Source organism: Calypte anna, chromosome 10 (assembly GCF_003957555.1).
Source record: "Calypte anna isolate BGI_N300 chromosome 10, bCalAnn1_v1.p, whole genome shotgun sequence".
NCBI classification, from domain to species: domain Eukaryota; kingdom Metazoa; phylum Chordata; class Aves; order Apodiformes; family Trochilidae; genus Calypte; species Calypte anna.
Genome location: NC_044256.1, coordinates 9,772,557 through 9,793,555, shown reverse-complemented (window position 1 = coordinate 9,793,555; position 20,999 = coordinate 9,772,557). Strand labels below are relative to the sequence as shown.

The window sequence follows — 20,999 nt, the reverse complement described above, 5'->3', positions numbered from 1 at the left end:
GCCTTTTCAGAAACCACAGTTTTGCTGTTGATTGCAGTGAAAGCTCCTCAGGTCTCCTCCTGTTCCGGTGCTGGACACCACTGCCTTCCAGTTACTGCAGGCAAAGCTGGCACCTTGCCACAGCCCCTGTGTCAGCACACTGCCACACACCCACTCACTCTCTGCAGCCAGTGTAACTGCTGCTCTCTCCAGTACAATTTATCCTGTAGATTCCTTGTCCTGCAGAAGCCTTGAGATTGGCTCAAACTCTCCCCATTAACACCTGAGAGCTAGAATGAAAAACCTGAGGGCACGTTTTGCTCAAGCCCAATATACAAACTTCACATTCTTTTTCTTGTTCTTTTCATTTTCCCATATACTTTTGGATATTTTTCTACTCACAAAGCAGAAGGGCAGGTTGAGTTTAAGAGGTTATCAAGCAAACAGAATCAGGTCCCACTGGCTGCACATCTTTGCCTTGTCTCCTGCTTTATGTATCAAGCTGGAGGAGAATGGATTTAGTTGCATCCTGCAGATGTGTATTAAATTGCAAGCAGCAACAAAAAAGCCTGCTCAACAGCCCTCCAAAGGAGATGGCCCTCTGCCAAGGCTGGGAATAAATTTCTGATTGTCCCTGTGTGACAGTGTCGGTGGCTCTGTTGGGTCCTTCAGTGACAACCTGGGGTGTGGGAAGAGCTTGTGTGACTGGGTGATGGGGTAGTGTCAGGCTGCTAGTGCAGACATAGCAGTAATATTGTTCAACAGACAAACATAGTGGAAAAAGAAGTGTCACTAAAAGAAGTGACTGCAAAGATAGTCAGACCTATATATGGGCAAGAAAGATGGATTTTTGTAATGAAAAGTAATTATTTTCATCCTACTCTGGAATCATGATCCTTCCAACCACATAATATTATGTTGACTCGTGATCTTGTGCATAGTAACAACCTCATTTGAGGTACTATGTTTTTTTCAATCAATCTATGGATCCTGTAGGAAATAGGATCTCTGAGCTACCTTCTTTGTGTAGAGTTAGACTGGTCTACTAAGTATTTCACAAAAAAAAAAAAAAAAATTTAAAAAAGGCAGAGACTGTAGAAAACTCTGCCTATATCTGACCAGCAATTTGAACCCTATCAAAGTCACTTCATGTTAGTGTGGTTAGAGTTCTTATCTGTAAAATGGAATTAATACCATTTACTTTTCATAAGATAGACCTTCAGGACAAACAGCTATAAAGAAGAAACCAAGCCCTGAAGTTTTAAAGTATATTCAGGCGTACTTTACAGGAAATGGTTGAAGGAAAATATGTATAGGAGTTCTCTTTGCTAATCCAGCACAGCATTTTCTTTTTAGGTAATTTTTTTATACATGAAGTTTCTGCAGAGTTTGCAGAATGTAGTTTTTCTGAATTGCCTGAAGTCTTTGACTGGTTTTGCTTTATCCCCTCACACAGAGACAGAGGCAAAAGAGAAGGAAACCTTGATAACTATCATGAAAACCTTGATTGATTTTGTGAAGATGATGGTTAAATATGGAACAATCACACCAGAAGAAGGAGTTTCCTATCTAGGTGAGAACACATACTTTACACAACATTAGTATTAATGATGTGTTCTAACTCTACCAACAAAAATAATTGTATTCTCATCTTCCTTGTTCTTATGAGTCCTGTTATTGACTTCTTCAATCAAAATGTTGAAGCTATGTTTCTAATTGATTGCTAATTCATTGTAGCAGTGTTGAACTGTGTACTGCTTGAATATTTGAAAAGGCTGTTTATCAGACGTATTCAGAGAATCATTCCACTTTCAAGCCTATGAAATGCACTTGATTTAAATGGCTTTATGTACGGGGGGAAGCTTAGTGTTTTGCTCAACTATATTGAGAAGGATCAGGTGCCTGCATTTAAAAAAACAACAACCAGCATTTCAGCAGCTTTAATCTATCATCTCTAGGTAGCTAAGTAGACAGGACCTAATGCCATGGTCTTATCCCAAGTAAAACTCCTTCCATCTATGGAAAGTGTTCCATCTTGGCACAAGAGTAGTTTTTGAAGCACTCTTTCCCAGATCCATTTTGGAGTCTGTAGCTCTACAATTAAAATTGTTATAATCCTCAAGAGGGATTTTGGAACAGCCTGGGGGGGTGTTTTGGTGGTTTTTTTTTCCACACACCTCTTCTGGCTTTTACAAACTTTTTTATAGTAACTGTTGATAGGCTTTCTGGTTAAACAAGCAGAGCTACAGAAGAAGGGCTTATTTCTAGTCTGGGTTACCCAAAATTTTTTTGTTTACATCAAGGCAATTTCTCAGCTTAATAAGTCAGCCTGTCACAGAGATAGAACTGGTATAATGATCTTTCATGACTTCTGACTTGTTTGATGAGGGCTGTTGCAGCTACATGATTGATGCAACTGTAAGTGTACAGTTTGATTATCAGTTATTTGACCAGAAAATATCCAGTGGATCTTGATTCACATTCAGTGCATGATTGCACTTCTCTAAAGAATTTATTATATCTCTGACCAACATCTTGCCTTTATTTTCTGTGATAAGCTCATGAATTTTGGGAAATTGGGCAACTTACACTGCAGTTCAGCTGTTTACTTCTCTGGCTAGCTGTAAATTTAAAGAAAGATTCACTTTAAAAAAAATGGTTGATTACAAGCAGAGTGGTTTTAGTGTCATTCTACAAATGAAGGTAATATGGCTTGAGCAGATACTGCCCTCCCTGATAGTGTCATGCCAAAACTTAATAGGCTAAATTCATCCCTGATGCAAGACCACTCAGATAATGGAATTACCCTAGGGATGTATTTTTCCTGCTAAAATTCAGGGCAGTTGTTGAGGTTGGCTTTACTTTGTGTAAATAAATACTGTAACCTTGGAAACAAATTGCCGTGATGACACAGGACAGAGGGCAGGGATCAGGGTAACAGTTTCCAAGGTCTTTAAGGTTTAAGGTGAGCCTATCAACTGATGGATCCAGATGCTGCCTTGCAATTGAATGATTTATGCAGAGGTGGATTTTGTTCTCCCTCAAAGCAGTTTGCTGTGGTAGAAAAAGCTTTCTCATCGATCTCAAGTTGCTTCTGTGGTGTTCTTTTTTTAGACTTGCTGTTAAGAAATTACTTTAAAGCTGACCTTTGTTTATTGAGCTAATATTCTCAAATATTCAAGAACACCAAGCACAGAAGAATCTTAGCTTTTTTCAGTATCCATAAGCACGGCAGCAGTTTTATTGCCACCCTTATTCACTTAAAAGTTACAACATAATATACCCAGTAATACTTGAATGGGTACCATGTTTCTTGGTACAGTTTGGGTTAGGAGACTGATGCCTACCTGTGTTTGTTCATAGCAGATAAAGGAATTAGTATGAATGTCTGTCAGAGAGAAGAAACAGTTTTAAGAAACTGGCAACTTTGAATAGTTTTCTCAGTCCAAAATCAATGAGCAGATCCCATGGAAAATACCTGCTGGGTCTGTGCAGATTATATCTGTTTTCTGTCTTATTACAGCACGAAACTGCCTAAATTACTTTTCCTCACTCTGTGGCTAAGGCCATGTGTAAGCTATGTCCCTGAATTATGCATTCAGAATAATGAATCATTTACTGAATCAAGTCACAAGGTTTCATGCCTCTCGTATGGATGCAGAAACGGGGAATTTGAAGGCATATACCAGTAACAGCTGGTTTGGGATTTGGAAACCACAGAATTATGTCATCATCATTGTATCCTACTCTAGGGGAAAGTATTTTGCTGCTGCAATGAATGATGTTATTAGGTTTAGCTTTCAGTTACAAAGGATCTCGCTGCAGTGTGGTGCAAGAAAAAGACACATGCACACACATACAAACGCAAGGAAGAGGAAGTTCATATTTTAAAACATATGTTAATTATTTAATACATATTTAAAAGCTTTCCATATGCTAAATATAACCAGAACCCAGAAAGCCAAAACCAAAGCATCCATATATATGAACGAGGAGAAAAAGTTCTGCCTACGTATTACAGCATGTAATCAGAAAATACAGTTCTGGAAGCATTAAGGAAAGGCTGTAACAAACTGATTAAAATGTACATTTAGCTGAAATGCATTTGATTTGCTAAGTGCCCTGCTGTTAGCAAATTTCCACTATCTTCCATCACTCTTTAATGTCTTCACTATGAATGCTGTATTTTGTATTGTATTATTTACTGGGAGCAAATACTACTATGGTGCCAAAGACTTCTGATATGTTTCTAGCATATTCAGAGGGTTCCAGAAATCTTTCTAGAAAGCCTGCTTGCCTTCTGAAGATTGAAATCTCCTTTAGAATAATTTTTGCAATTAAAAGAATGAACCAACGTTGTCGGTACAGAAAGTACAAGGCAATTAATCATATGACACAGGACCACAGTTCCAGAGATGTTTTGCAAATTAGATCCAACTGTGGTAACAACTCCTCCTCCTCTGGGTTGGTTGTCAGCATCCAGCAAATGCTGTGCAAACAGCTGAACTGTCCTTGCTTGGCCCAGCCTGCTGGAGGCTGTTACACTGCACAGGTTGAGTACTGGGAGGGACTTAGGACCATAATTGAAACACTGATTGCTGTTGGCAAGGGTGCAGTGACTGAGTGGAAGTAAAGAGTTGGAATCTGTCCACATAATGACCATTAGAAAGCAGGGAAAGCTTTTAGAGAATTTATGCCTGATTCAGCACAAATATATTTCATTATTCATGGCATTCATAGTGTTTCTGTTGCATAAATAGTTCATAGTGAATTTTCCATGCAGAACTGAAAAGACTTCATGATGCTGAATGCTTCAAGAGAAAAAGTGCTGTTTGAACAAACATCAAAACCCACTTTGATTTAAACAGAGCAGAATAAAGAATGCATTGAACTGATACTTGTATTGCTTGACTGTTAGCTTGTGGATAATATCATACTTTCCTTCATTTTCCTTCTGTGGAGTACAGACAGGTGGAAATTCATTCTGATAGCTTTTTTATCAGAGCCCTCTATCACAGAACAGATAAATGTTAAGGAAAAGCTTTGGACACTGCAAAAAGAAAATTATTTTTTTGTGTGCTGAGTGATTTTTCCTGCTCGTGCCAGGCTATCTATCTTCTTTAAAGACCAAAGTGTATTAGTTCACGAACATCATGGTAAAAACTCTATTTATAGTAATTAGGTATAGTTTTGTAATACATTTATTTTAATAATATTGTTGTCAGCTTAGAAGGAGAACAAATGTTTTCTGCTTATTTATTTGGATACAGTTGTAAATCATCTCTCACTAATAAGACCAAAATAATGAGTGATTTTTAGAACCATTCTAGGAAATGTTTGTAATTAGAACCTAGTGGGCTATAACAAAAATAGAGCTTTCAGAGGTGATAGACAAATTCTTAACAGACATCAGTGAATATTTCTGAATTCTTTTCACAGAGTACATTGATTATATTCTCCTTCTATACATTGCTTACAAGAGTAGATTTATTATCTATTACCATCCCAACAAAATTAATTTTGTTACTGTAGAAATGTAAACTGGTGTGTGCACATTGTGTTCTTGCATGGGTTCTTATTTATTGACTTGTAAATGTAGGACAACTTTTGCCATCAGTACTTCTCTATCTCACAGATATATAGGACCTTCATCATGACACTGCATATAATACATATTTTATCACATTTTAGGGTGAGGAGTGCTAATTTTGTTTAAATTTCTAAATCAGAGCTTCTGTATTTTCCACAACTGAACCACACTAGACAAGAGAAAGAGGCAAAAGAGTGGGAAGAAAGCAAGGTTTAAGCACCCTGTAGCTTTGCTCTTTCTGAGGGGCATCACACTGTTCACCTCACATTTAGCTTACTGGAGCCAGAGTGTACAATACACAGCTCTTAGCCCACTGGCTGGGGAGCAAACTCCATTTAAATAGGAGGTAATAGATACATTGCTCCAGCTTATCAGTATGCAGTGTTTGAGTCACAGCTGCCTCCTTCTATAGACCAAACCAGAGGCACCTCTCACACCCCCCTGTTTGGCTCTGACTCACTCTCAGAATCCACACTCTCCCCCGTGACTGAGTAGGAGATTGTGTTGGTTCCAAATGGGCCCGAACAGATGTCTCTGTTTACCTCTTCTACCCCCTCAGAATTTGTCCTCCTTGGACAACTGGAAAGACAACCAAACTCCAAGACTCACGAGGAGCAGAGAGGTGGATAGTTCACTGGGGAGCTGTTGCCAAGGCAGAGCAGCACTCTTTGGTTCCTTTCTAAAGTTACAGTTGAGTTATTGGTTTACTACAATATTCTCTTGTAGCCAGAGTGAGGTTGCATGAGAGAAATCCAGGGGAAACAAAAAGGCAGAAAGTCCCCTATGTAGATTTTTAACATGCTCGTGCCTCTCCATGCTAAGGAAAATGCAATAGCTGTTCTGCCTCCTGCATTCAGTCTTGATAGCCTCAGCAGCTCCACTCGTGATTGCAGGCAGTGCTCTGCCATTTCCCCAGCATGGGCCAGTGCATAGCAGACACAATCCAGGCTTTTCTTGGGAGAGGACCTGTTTGACTACTGTGGCTCATCCCTGAGGTTCTCATCAGTGCAGATGCTGCAGGCCAAGGGTCTGAACCTGCTATTTCTTTAGTTAGACAAGAAGAGGCAGAGAGCCAAGAGTGTGAGGCAAAGAGCAGATCAGAGCACAGACTGGTAGTCTCTTTCTCCTACTGATGGTCTCAAGAAGCAGATGCTTCTTAATGCCATCTCTGTGATTTCAAAGAAGTAAGAGAAGGTCTGGCTAAACCAGTGACAGAAGCTACAAATGATGTATGAACACTGTTGTGTGGATCTTTTGTTCTTTCCTTCATTTTGGCCTGGGAGATGAAGGACATTGATAGTATTTCATTCAGGGAACTCTACATAATACCTTCTTCTTTTTTTAATAATCTGAATTCCAAAGGGACTTCTGATGCTACTGCAGGTTTTCTTCATAAGCATTAAAATCTTTAATTGATTTTCCCTAGCTGAATTTCCCTTTGGTGATTTTCCTTGCCCAGTATTACTTTATCATCTGATCGATGCATACAGATGCCAGCAGGAGTTACTTCCGTTCAGGCAGCTCTTTGCTCTGTTATTTATGTTTTATGTGATGAACTAAAGTGACACAGATGCTAAACTATACTAAACTGTTCTTAGGAAGAACAAGGACTCTCACATACCTGGAAAGTAGAAATCAGGGGCACCTTAGATGGGAGGTGCGTACAGAGGAGCAGCAGTGATGGTGTTAAGTATATATAATAACTAAAAGCAAGATGAGTTAGCATGGAGGTAAGACTGGACAGAGAGTTTGCAAATGTCCCAGACAAGACTGGAATCTAGGAAGTATGTTGATCACAAACCCCACTGCAACTTTATCTCTTTTCTTTCTGTAGCCTTATGCCATCCATTTCTATGCCATGCTACTTCTCTATTTATACAAATACATGAATGGGTTTTTTTGCCCTCACTGCTTAGATCTCATCTCCTATTTTCTTCCCATTCAGACTTTTGTGGCATAGAAAAAAAATAGGTTAGCTGTGGTGTGAAAAGTCTATGACAGCTAACCTCACAGTTCTTAAATAACAGGACCACTACATACTACAGTAAAATGGGCATCACCTTAGGGTGACAGTATGTGTGAGAACATAGTATTTCCAGTATCCATAGGATTTAAATTTTCTCAAATATATTTTCTGGGGAGAAATCTGGTAGTTTAGTACTACCAGGTCTACTACTAATAATTAATGTTACTAATTCTTTTTCCCACATTACATGACTATCAAATCATGTGTTCAAGAACCAAAATGAATATATTGCAATTCATTCCTTTGCTTATCACTATGTCCCCTTTAAATTTGCAGCTATTTCTTTTAAATATATTGACTCTTTTTCTGTTTTCTTTCACTGCTTCCTCTATGCTTTCCCATCTGTATACTTTTTAAGAAACCTCTCCTTGCAGTGTTTCTTTTGACAAATGTATTGCTTAGTTCCTAAAAATCCAGGTTTTGCATCCTACCAACTGATTTGTGTTTCTAAAGAAAGGAGGGAACTTTATATCTTTTTGCCCCCACTGTATTTCATAGCTGCATTAAATAAACTTTCCTTTTTGAATTCAGTATCTCTCTGCTGACAGCTGAGCACTGAGACCATAAGTTATGATTTGAGATGATAATGTGGGTGTGAGGTAAACAGGGTGTCACTGAACTTTCAAAACTAAGCTCCATCCCACTCCTGTAGTAGAGGCGGCTGTGATGCTTCAGTCCCAAACTGTCCTGTTTTTAAAGTGCATGGTACCAAAATACTTAAAAATGTGAGCACAGACCACCTAGAAACCTCAGGACAGGAAAGGATTAGGAAAGGACTGCACCACACAGCTCTAGAAACTCTGGAGCAATGCAAAGGAAATTCCTGTACAATATTGAAAAGCTACACCTGAGATTTTGTCCCTGAGGTAGGGAATTTAATAAGGACAATAAAGGAGTCTTGGTCAGTGCTTTGTTCACCTCTAAACACACCTATTTAGTTGAGTTTCCCTTTCTGAGTTTATTTTAATCTGGCCACGAGGCAATACTGCTGCTGTTTTCGTTCAAATCACTTTAACCATCTAGGATGTAACCTATTCACAAGTGATGCCACTACCTGGGGTTTGTCACCTAACTTGTCATTCTCATGGCAGCATTAAGCCTCAGATGCACCTTCATGACAAATCAGTCAAATGAGAAGATTCAAAAAGAAAATGCCATTTTTTGACATGTAAGACAGGGAGTTGGAAAGGAACAGAAGATTTGCAAGGCTGAGACAAATCTGTAATTCCACAGTAGAGGGATTTCTTATGTTCATCACAGTTTAAGCAGTTTCTGTGACATATGCAGGATACATATATCAGCTGAATAAAGGCCATACTCTGCTTTTGGTTACATTGGTGAAAATCCACTGGGTATTGGCAATTCTTGGACCTGCACTCATGTAACATAAAAGGAGGATTTGGCTAAAGAATCATTCAGCTGCACTGGTCCCTACTGTAACAGGCAAATTCTAAGATGTCCTGGGTTTTGTCACAGATGGAAAAAAAAGGCCTTACAGACTGTTAAAGATCATCTACTGCAGGAGACAGAAGAGCTCTGGGAGAAATATGCATTTAATGCCTGAAATATGTGCATTTCATACAAGCAGTCATCAGCACAAAGCTTGCTGGCTGAAGGAAGTAAAATAATTTTTACATTTTTTTAGCTTTCATAAAGATTGGTACCTACTGATGATCATCCATTTTTCTCCTTTAATAAGCACAGCCTTTCTATGCTGTATGAAAACAGAACAGCAAAGCAGGTCTGTCTATGGAAGTCTGATGATATGAAATCTCAGCTTCAGTCAGTTTGATGAGGATAGAATGTGAAACTGCCTCCCAGCTGTGAGACAATTATGCAAATGTGGTTTATCTTGATTTCAGTAAAGCATTTGACACCGTCTCTCACAGCATCCTTGTAGATAAGTTGATCAATTATGGGTTTGGTGATCAGGTAGTGAGGTGGATCAGGAACTGGTTGAAAGGAAGGAGTCAGAGAGTTGTAGTCAATGGGGCAGAATCTGGTTGGAGGTGTGTGACTAGTGGAGTCCCTCAGGGGTCGGTGCTGGAACCGATGTTGTTTAATATCTTCATCAACGACTTGGATGAGGGTATAGAATGTACCCTCAGCAAGTTTGCTGATGACACTAAGCTGGGAGGAGTGGCTGACACACCAGAAGGCTGTGCTGCCATTCAGAGAGACTTAGACAGGCTGGAGAGTTGGGCAGGGAGAAACATGATGAAATTCAACAAGGGGAAGTGTAGAGTCTTGCATTTGGGGAAGAACAACAAGATGTCCCAATATAGGTTGGGGGCTGACCTGCTGGGGAGCAGTGTAGGTGAAAGAGACCTGGGGGTCCTGGTTGACAAGAAGATGACCATGAGCCAGCAATGTGCCCTTGTGGCCAAGAAGGCCAATGGTATCCTGGGGTGCATTAGAAAGGGTGTGGTTAGTAGGTCAAGAGAGGTTCTCCTCCCCCTCTATTCTGCATTGGTGAGGCCGCACCTGGAGTATTGTGTCCAGTTCTGGGCCCCTCAGTTCAAGAAGGACAGGGAAGTGCTTGAAAGAGTCCAGCGCAGAGCTACTAAGATGATTAAGGGAGTGGAACATCTCCCTTATGAGGAAAGGCTGAGGGAGCTGGGTCTCTTTAGTTTGGAGAAAAGGAGACTGAGGGGTGACCTCATCAATGTTTTCAAATATGTAAGGGGTGAGTGTCAGGGAGATGGAGTTAGGCTCTTCTCAGTAGTGACCAGTGATAGGACAAGGGGTAATGGGTGTAAATTGGAGCATAGGAGGTTCAAGTTGAATATTCGAAAAAAATTTTTTACTGTAAGGGTGACAGAGCCCTGGAACAGGCTGCCCAGGGGGGTCGTGGAGTCTCCTTCACTGGAGACATTCAAAACCCGTCTGGACACGTTCCTATGTGATGTACTCTAGGTGGCCCTGCTCTGGCAGGGGGATTGGACTAGATGATCTTTCGAGGTCCCTTCCAACCCCTAGGATTCTATGATTCTGTGATTCTGTGAAATATAAAAAAACTTTTGTAGGAGAATTTGCAAAAGTCTGGAAAACACCCTGAATCTGTTTATCTATAGAGAAGGGTCCATTTCAGGTTTTCATTACCTATTCTATCTAACACTCAGATGGGTAGCTTAGTTTCTGCTTCTCTAATAAGAATAAAATAATTTGTAGTATTTTTTTTAATATATTATATTTTTCTGTGGATTTAAAGGCTGTTACTGCAGTGCATTCTTCATGAGTAAAGATAAGCATTCTGCTTTTACGCCATTCAGATTTTTGGCTGCCCAACTCGATGGACTTAAGGGTTTCAGAAGTGCTGGGATCAATGGGATCTATTGGTGCGTGGCACCTGGAGGATGTCTCAGAATCTCTGTTCAAAATAGGAGCCCTCCTGCAGCATGAGTGCTTCTCTGAGTCATCCCAGATCAAAGAGGAAGTTAGAAAGGGAGCCAAGGCAGAAACCAGGTCTCTTGGCTCCTGATGTCTGGTTGGAATGATGAGATTATATTGCTCTGCGGAAAGCCGGCCGCCAGAGGAGTGACCTGTTTTACCAACTTAGGTCACTTCCATTAGCTCAGTAGTTATTGTTCTCTTGCTTTAATTAGTGCCATGTCAAATAAGTGGCCAGCTCTGTGCAAAGGTCAGTACCTTTCTGAACTCTTCTTCTGTAAAAATTACGTTGCTAAGGAAACGATGCCGAAAAATTAATCAGTTCTTGTTAGACCTCCAAATCCTCCATGCAGTTGCTTAGCTGCTGGCCCAGCACATCTCAGCTGAGGAGATGATTCACTTCATCAGTGTAACTCAGAGCAAACATTGTTCAGCCCTGGACTAGCCACATATGACAAGTACAAACATGTTTTGAAACAATACCAGCTGTCAAAGACATTAATTCTGAAGAGGGAAAAAGGTCAATAAATATTGTTCAAGAAGAACTGGGATTCTCTGGTAATATTCTCTCTACAAAAAATAGTTAGATAAACCAGATGATCTCCATAAACATGAACAGGTTTACGCAGTTGACTTCTTTCTGTCATGCAGGAAATACACATTAGAAATAGAGATTCATGTTGATGTGTCATCCAGCTAGCAAGACATTCAGTATTTCTCTGTAAAATGTAATCCTTCTTAAAAAGCCTGTCATATAACTTGTCCATATCTTTACTGACAAAACAAAGCTTTGCAAAAGGGAAATGGTTTTGTGTTCAGTCTGGCTTTAGTGACAAAGCTTGGATCATTAGTGGTCAACATTGCCATCCCATAGTTCATATACAGATGTAGCTGTTGAATGCATGGCTGGAAAAAAATGCATATTACTGTGCTACTGTACTTGACAAAGTTGAAATAATTAGTTTGTTGCTCATGTGTTGAACACAAATGAAATTGTTCGCCAACTCAAAAGGCTCAGAGAAACTGCAGAAGTCCAGATGAGATTTATTGAACTAACTGAATAATGAAGGAGTATAAATCCTGTTGCCTTCTCTAGCACATGCTGTATGTGGATATATGTAAAACTTTTTAAAACTACAGTCTGTCAACATAATGGAAACATTTTGAAATATTATCAGAATGCAGACCTTTAGATCTAAAGCTGTCTGAGTGAGTTCTAAACCAGTCTTGTGGCTGAGACTTTTTGTTTTCTGCTAATACAAGCTTACTGCAGCAGTGCCTAAATGCAAACAGTTTTAAGACAGAACATGAAAGGCACTTATTTACATATGTGTGGTACTTTAAACCACTCCTATTTATTTCAAAATACTATATTTACATTTAAAATAAAGCCTAATTGAATGGATTTTTCTAGGTTAAGGCATGAAATCAGTGACATTTTTTACTTTGCATGAATTGTGAAGGAGAATAATCTATTTACTTGAATTTACAAAGGTTTTTTGAGTTCTTAGCTATATAATCTTTTCCTTAAAATTCCTAAAAATCCTAATATGGCTGCTTGAATTCTGATATGGTACTGATCCAGGCAAAAAATAGGATCTTAAGCTCAGATGAAAGGAATGTTTATGGTCCTTTCAATAAGCTTTGGATCAAGTGATTAGTGAGGCACCAATACCACCACTATAAATCTACCTTGTTTTTTTCTTCATCAGTATGTCTGATCCAGCTTGTAACCCAGCCCAGACCTGGTTACTTTAGAGCATATGACAAGGCCAGAAATCACATTAAAAATATATGTACCAAATGAAAATAGTTCTCACAATTCTAATGTGATGTAGCACTGACAGTGTGCCAAGAAAAACTGCTTACAATTTGATTGTATGTAAATAAAAAAATACAGAGGATTCAGGCAGACAGGATTATGTGATTTCTCATCAGATGGCAGACAGAATTTTTACCCTCATCTGCCATTAAGAGAAATGAGCTTGCTAAAAACCTAATCTTTAGGTTTCAGTGCTGAGAATCTTTCAGATAGAAAAAGATGCTCCCTGCTGATGGATGAAATGTTTATCTTACACAGAAGATATGGTCTAAAATATTAACCTGCCTCATAATGTCTGTTCTGTCAGTTGCCACATCTTGTACTGAATATGTTAGCTGTTTATATAAAGAAAATACTGACAATTCAAAATGACATCTCAAAAATACCCCCCAACTAGGTGATATCTGTCACATTTTGGGTCCATGTTTAAACTGAACTTTTAAAAAAAGCTGGTAATGGGAAAGAAAATTCTATACCATGTCCATAATCTGACAGAGAAAACATGGCAGATTGCATAACCATCTGTATTTCTGAATATCTGTTAAGCTTTTGGTATCTTCCCACATAAACATAAGTTTGTATCTGAAACGGCCATCTTGATTAAAAGGTGCTTTTACTTTCAAATTAGATGAGTTCAGCTCTGAAATTTGCTTATTAAAAGATTTTCTAGACCTTTAGAGCTATACACATAGCCATAGCTGCTTACTGGGTTTTCAGGTAAATGCTTGACCTTAGCAACTTTAAAATATATTTTTTTTAATCACTTTGATTTATTTAATCTAAATATAATTTTAAACATTTTATTAGACTTCTTTTCCAATGAAACCATATAAAATCCTGACAGATAAGCAGTTTGAGATAATATTTTCCCACCAGAATGAAGCACATATTTCACAGTCTGGTATGCTTTGTGAAGTTAATTAAACTTTTTCACTGCTTTCATCAGAATAAATTGCTACAGATGGTTATCTATAGTTTGTGACTACTTTACTTAAATAATTAGAATACATATGCACACATTTACTGTCTTTATGAATATTTGCTCTACTTGGTACACTTACTGTCATGATTTAGTTGTTCCTTTCTTTTAATAAGATTGATCAAAGTTCTGCTATTTGCTTGTTCTTTAAACGTTGGCTCTGCACTAATTCTTTGGAGGCAAGGATGAGACTTTCTTTTAGATTTCTGCTTACTATTCAGACTGGTGTTGTGGGAAGTGTAGTTTAGATTATACATCATATCTGCTGAAGAATAACTGGGCTTTGGTTTTGCTTTGATTTCTAGAAAACTTAGATACAATGATAGCTGAACAGACAAAGAAGAAGCTGGAGAATCCCTCCACTAAAACCAGGGAGGAGGTTTTAAAGCTACCAGCAGGTACAGTTTTCTCTCCTGGAATAACACATTACTTTTTTTTACCTATTCATTTAAAAGAAAAATTTAGAAGCCAAAGCTTGGATGTCTAAACACACAAGAGAGAGAAAATTTTATTTAATCGTCCAAGCTTTGAGGAGTATGTTCACTGTCCTTTACTTTAGTGGAGTCCAGACATTACACATATGCAAAAGCAAGTTTTCTCATTGGTGTTTAAGATTTAAATAATAAAAAGAAATAATTCTTTATCAACCTTGGATCTATAAAATGCACATTTCCTATATTTTTTCTCAGCACAGAGAAATGTGCCTTTTTGTTACTGCATTTTAGTTACCTGTAATCAGCTCCTGTTTGTAAAAGCAGGAACAGAAGTCTGGGGAAGAGATGACCTTTAGAAACCACTTTCTGCCAGACTCCAGTGAGGTTCTTCCACAATCATAAGTCAAAACTTTTTACTTCCTAAAGAAAATATTAATGTGCTTTAGAAATGTTTGTGATACATTGGATGCATAATTGCTCTTCTTGTTATTTGTTTAGATAAAAGTAGCGAAGAAGCAGACAGTACAAAGGAAGAAGCAGCTAAAATGGAAAAGGAATATGAAATCTCAAAGGATTCCACAAAAATTGATGACCACAATGCAGCAGGGAACAGTGAAGAGCCCAGAGGTACAAAAATAGCCATGGCTTTTTGCTACATATGAATGCTCCAAGTGATTGGAATCTTTTCCTGTTTGTGGTATTATTTATCCATTGTGTTAGCATAAACATCTTCAGTTTATGGTTACTGGGAGTCAGCACACAAGAGTTTGATTTGTGGCTGTACTTATTAGCTTACTTTAAATAAATGAAACTATATCCCTTGCTGAATAAAGCCATAATCTTTAGATTTAGAATTTGTAGTCCCTTTTGAAAGAAGTATGAAATGCATTTTGACACAGTAGTGCAGAGATGTTGCTTCTTTACATCTTTGGCTTTTCAGTGAAATCAGATAATCAGGATATTCAATATTCTGAGTAAGTCCATTGACATCTACAGTTGGTGTTAAAACAAGCTGGTACTGAAAGCTACTGAAAAGTTCTGCAAAGTGAAAAGATTTGCATTAATCACTGCTAGAGGTTAAGGGTTATGAGCAAATTAACCTATTTTACTTAACTTTGAACAAGTGTTTCTGTCATGTCAGGCACAGCTCTCAACTATTTGAATGCAGCTTTTGTCTCTTCTCAGTTTGTAAAGTAGAAATAAACCTTAGAAGAATAAGAGGTTGGTGTGTAAAATTGTAAGGTAAGAGTGGCTTCATTCAAGCTCTGTGTGTGGATGAAGAACTTGCTGTAAAGAAGGGGAGCTGGAGAAATCAGTTTGGCCAGTGATGATTACAGTATAGTGCTTCAGGATCAGCCATGTCTTTTGATAGAGTGAGTTCCACAGCCTGGGTGCATCTCCAGAGTAAATTGTCTCTCCTGCACACAGAAAGCTCCTTGTTCATTGGCAATTTACTGATTAGATTTGAAGGACTTTCTTAAGAAGTTATTTTTCTCAATTAAGACCTGAAATCAGTGACATTTTTGCATTTGCATGAATTAGTGAAGGAGAATTTCAGGAGATTTATCGGGTAATGAATGCTCAGCTTTTGAAGGAGGATGTTTGCTGGGGCAGAAATCTTTCAGTGGGCTCTTCTCAGTAAGGATCCAGCATAACCATCTATGATTTGTAGTCAACTGGTTTTAACAAATTGCTGATAATTTGTGTTACTTGATCCTGTTTTATGCTTGTTCTTCTTTTTGAATGCATGCATTTTCAGTGCAAAATGAATTGCAGTTATCAAGGCTACAGGAGACTGTAGTTCATTGGCCCCCTGGTTCAATCCTCTGAGCAGTCCAGGCAAATAAACTATTAGCCACCCACAGACAGAAGGTGACATTCCTTCCAGCAGTCATTATTTAAGCATGAAAGAGGAAAGTAGCTGAAATGGCTGTCTAATTTCACAGTAAAGAACAGTTGTTTCAATACCCACAGGAACTAAAAAATAACGTACCTCACGGATTTGTGGAAGATTTGTCTGTTCAGTTTGGTTCAGATTGTTTTCCTGTACCTTCAGAAAAATGTTCAGCCCAAAAGCTCTTTAGAAATTTCAATTGTATCAGTATTTAGGTCTTTGTCTTGTCATGCAGTGCCTTTTGCTCTTTCACAGAGTAACTTACTATCAAGCTAACTTTGCACTCCCAGCTCAAAACTTACAGTATCTCTAACACTTACTAGTGGGACCAGACATGCAGAATTGGCAGTAGTAGCCTTCTACATGCTAGTTTCACCAGGTTTTTTGTTTATTTTTCTCTTCTGACAGATGTAAGATATTACATCAATAATGCTCCAGCCAAGTTAAGAATTCAAAATCCATTAGCTGGAATATTTCCTTAGGGGCCTTATTAAGTAAACCTTGATCTAATTCTGTCCTGTGTGCCTTCTGGTCCAAAAATAGCCACTTTAAAATCACTTTAAAATTTCAGCTATACCAACGAGTTATCATGGTAATTTGAAAATATCTTTTTTTCTCAGTAGATGTAAGTAGCTGTATTTCAGCTTGTCTTTCCCAAATAGCACAATCTTAGATTTGCCATATGCTTTTAGTACTAGTGAATGGAATTTTCTGACACTTTGGATATGAGATGCTCAAAGCTCAAAGCTCTCAGTCTCATTTAAGTCATTCCTTGCTGGTTTAACAGCTTCATTTTTGCTGGACAATTATGATCAAAAACCTACAGGCTGCCTTTACTCTAACATCTGCAGTATCTGTGGGTCCCACTGAACATTGTGTATACAGATCAAAAAAGCCATGATCCTAAGTTTGTGGATGGCTAATCTTGCACAAACAAAACCTTCTAGCCATCTCTGTGACCTTTGCCTGACTAAGGTTGACAGGACTCAGCTTTTAAACAGAAACTAAGAATAGTTTTAATCTGCCTTCACTGTGACCAACTTTACTCAGTTAAGCAAGATGCATCAGTCATTGATGTAAGTGCCTGATTTCTCTCTCATCCTTTCCTCTAGGGAAAGCTGAGGCCTATTTGGAAGCAATCAGAAAGAACATAGAATGGCTAAAAAAACACAACAAACAAGGTAACAAAGAAGGTATGAAATAAAAATCTTGGCATTGAGGTGGGCACCATATACATTACAAAGTTGTAAAACAGCAGTATGTTGTAAGGTAAATAATAATAGTAATGTGCAACTGTGCTTGGATAGATTATAGTGTGTTAATTAGTGATGTTAGAGTTAAATAATATGGTTCATGTAAACTTTAAATCAATGAATGAAATAGTCAACTAAGGCAAATTCCTGTAAACTGGCCCCAAAGCACACTGTGGCTCCTCAGCTAGAAGTTAATGTCCTGTCCAGATAGCCCTGGGGGTCTGTGTGTCAAGAGATAACAGTGTCTCAGTTTTGTCTAGTCCTTAATTGCTTAGTTAACATATATTTTAATTATAACTTTATACATGAGTTGAATGTATTTTAAATGTCTGGATGTGTCTAGAAAAGCTCAGTGCATCTGGCTGGCACTATGGTGCATGCCATGGCAAATAGCACTGAGTTTTCTTTCATAACCATAAATATTTAAGAAACAAACTTATGTCTCTATCATTCTAATATATTGGATTTCAGCCCAAATGAACTCTAATGACTTGTAGCTCTCATATGCAGAGCTGTGTAGAAGGGGAGCAGTCACTGAAGCAGCTGCACAGGGTATGCTCAGCAGCTGCCCCACACTATTTGTCTCTTCCTTGGTGGCAGGGCTGGCTGGGAGCTGGAGGAAGGCAGCAAACTGCAGCAGGGTTTCTAGCTTATTTTTCACAGATTTTTACTCATCCATATCATGTTTGCCCTCAAGATATCATATCAAACCAGCCTCCTATCCCTTCTCCCTGCTATTGCTGGGTCTCCTGCCATCACCAACCCTGTAAGTGAAGGTTCCTAGCCATGGGATCAGCCCCTGGGGTATGACTGGAACTTTGTAAGAAGGATCCTTCTTGCACTAGCCAAGCAGAGGGCAATCTGGGATCAGGTTAGCCCTGGGTAATCCAGCCACCCTCGCTGTGAGTTGAAGTGTATATCAATTACATTTCAGAGATGAGTGCATGCCTACAGCCCAACACATTCTTTTTTTTCTTATATAGAAAGTCCATAATAGGAAAGGCTTTTTATATATATATATAAAAAAAAATCCCTCATAAAATCTTTTCCACACACTGGTAGCAATGGCAGTTAACAACAGATGCAGGCATTTGCTGGAGTGTTCTCTTTGCCAGTTCTAATAAACATTTCTGTTTATCAGTGTACTCATTACAGTAATTCCATCTCAGTCATGTGTGATTATTTTTCTGTCACACACACTGACAGGGCAGCCCCTCCCTCCTCTTCATAAATAACCTTTCCTCTGCACTCCTGCAGTCTGAAAATGGCTGTGACTGCAAATCAATAGCATTTTAGCTGCCTGCAAATGCATTAAGATGCACACTTTCTGAGGAGATGGATTTTCATTTGCACTAAAATATCTTTATTGTCCTCTGGCAATGGAAATGGGCCTTGAAGTGAGTGTAAATTATGACAGAATTAGAATGATGCTCTTAGTCTTCTGCTACATTATCTTTATTGGGCCTTCCCATACTTGTGATTCTTGTAAAATGCTAACTCAGTTCTCCTGGGGTGGTGCTAAAAGGAAGTGCAGCCAGGGTAAGCTTATCTGTGAATGCATTGTGCTGTGTTTCTTCAGGACAAGGTTAGGTGCTACTGATGTGCTCATCAAGTGTTTCTCCACCTCCAGCTAGCACCTGGGAGCTAGACAAAAACTGATACACTTTAATTTGTCTTTAAAATTTGTCTTTGAAATGCCCAGTCTTCTTCACCCCCACCCCTATTCATGGATTGGTTTACTCACTGAATATACTCAAAGAAAGTTAAGTTTTCTTCAGGAAAATGTTTGGAGATCCTTAACTTTGTATGAATCTTGATAGAAATTATTATTCATTCAATAATTGATGGCCCTGGAAATTTGAATCTGCATTTTCCCAGTTTAAAAACATCAGTTGCTGATTAAGGAGGCAAGTAATTTGAGTGCTCTAGATGATTTGAAGAGAAACATGTAAAAAATCTTGACTTTTGACTTGATTAGCTTTTATATCCAAAACTTGTTTTGCTTATATAGAAAAGTAGCCATTTAGGAATTAAAGTAAATTATAATTAATTACAATGGCAAATGGTTTGATTTGAGTATGCAAATAAGACCTCACTTAATTCACTCTAGTAGTTTCACAGCTCAATGTAATGGTTCAGCTGTTGTGGTTAGGGTGGTGAATATAAACCAAAGCTGATTTTCCTAATAACTTGCCCAAATTTATAGGTTGCAAATAAGTACTAGAAATGAACAGTTATCAGTTTCTAGAAAAGACATCAAATTCAATTGCTGTGAGATACACAAATTAGCCAAAATTTTATAGTATCTCAGTGGTTGGATTCTGATACAGAATATTTAGTGATTAAACCTGCACAATTCCACTGAAAGATCTTCGAGTTGTAAATACTCTTCTAGAAGAAAAAAATATTGTAAATAATGAGGATATTAAATTAATTTAGTATTTATTATTCCATTCGTTTCTATTCCACAGTTATTTGTCACTGCAAACTCTCATTCTGTCAACATGAATGAAATCTCACCACCCTTTATTAAGTTGCTAGGCATTATTAGTCTCTTTTGCCCAGGTAGGATGGAGAGATATATAGGTTAAATCCTATTAAGTAATGCTGGTAACAGACCAGACATTAAATCCTGACCTCAGTGCAGCAAAGGGAAAAATTCCTGTTAGGTCAGGGATGCAAAGGACACCTCTGAAAAATGGGGAGGTATGTTTTCTGTGTTACTCATTTGAAATTGCCTTACACTGATATAAAATTCATTGCAAGCATTAATTTGCTTCTTAATACCTTTCTATTTCTATCCAATTTTTGGTGACTCAACCACGGAAAGACAGTAATTTTTGTCAGTCCTGTTAAAAGTGTTCATTTGGAAAGGAAGTCCTTCCACTTGTGCTGCATGGTGACGTGCACTGGACTGCATTACAAAATCAGTGTTATTATATTCTGAAGTTTCTGTCTCTTGAATAAGTAATTAAAACTGACAAAAATCAGGATCTTTGTGAAAGATATTAATTAATTTAACTTAGTAGGAACCCTTAAGACATTAATGTTCTCCAGACTTTTGATTCTAACAAATTTACTTTATGTTTTATGCAGCAAATTATGTAACTGAAACTTGTATTGTGTTTATGTGTGGATATACTGGATCTGTTGCCAGAGTTACCACTACACAATAGGTCACCTTTTTATGTTACCTGAAAGTGGAATTCTTTTCATGGAAAATACTGGTTTTTTCCAGCATAGGAAAAGCCTGGTTTATGTTTATGGTTTTTAATCACACTGCATAGATGCAGACACCTATTTGAAAAAGAGAAAGGGTCTTTCAGCACTGCATTGCAGATTGACATTAAAAAGTTGTTAAGACTGCCTTGGCAATCATAAAGACTGCTCTTTGTGATATTTCTCATGTCAGAATATTATGTTCTTAAGGTAAATAATTGTAGTATTTCGATTAATTTTCATCAGGATGTTTCTTGAATTTTCACTACAGGTACTAGTAGTAAGTGGGAATTTTACTGGGATTTCAACAGAAAGCAGTCAATTTAATGCTTCCTTTTTAATTCATGACAGTTGTAAAAATAATAGGGTTTTAACAATACCTTCAGCATGCAGAACATCAAATCTCAGGACCA

At 38.1% G+C, this 20,999-nt stretch overlaps 1 protein-coding gene across 1 annotated transcript in view; it reads left to right on the top strand.

The window, feature by feature from the left end:
* Positions 1-20,999, top strand: part of SCG3 (secretogranin III) — a 29,722-nt gene that overhangs the window by 5,359 nt on the left and 3,364 nt on the right. The window contains exons 8-11 of the mRNA XM_008492035.2: positions 1,436-1,552; positions 14,092-14,184; positions 14,719-14,847; positions 17,227-17,307. Of these exons, the coding sequence (XP_008490257.1) occupies positions 1,436-1,552; positions 14,092-14,184; positions 14,719-14,847; positions 17,227-17,307 (420 nt within the window). The remainder of the gene's footprint in view (positions 1-1,435; positions 1,553-14,091; positions 14,185-14,718; positions 14,848-17,226; positions 17,308-20,999) is intronic.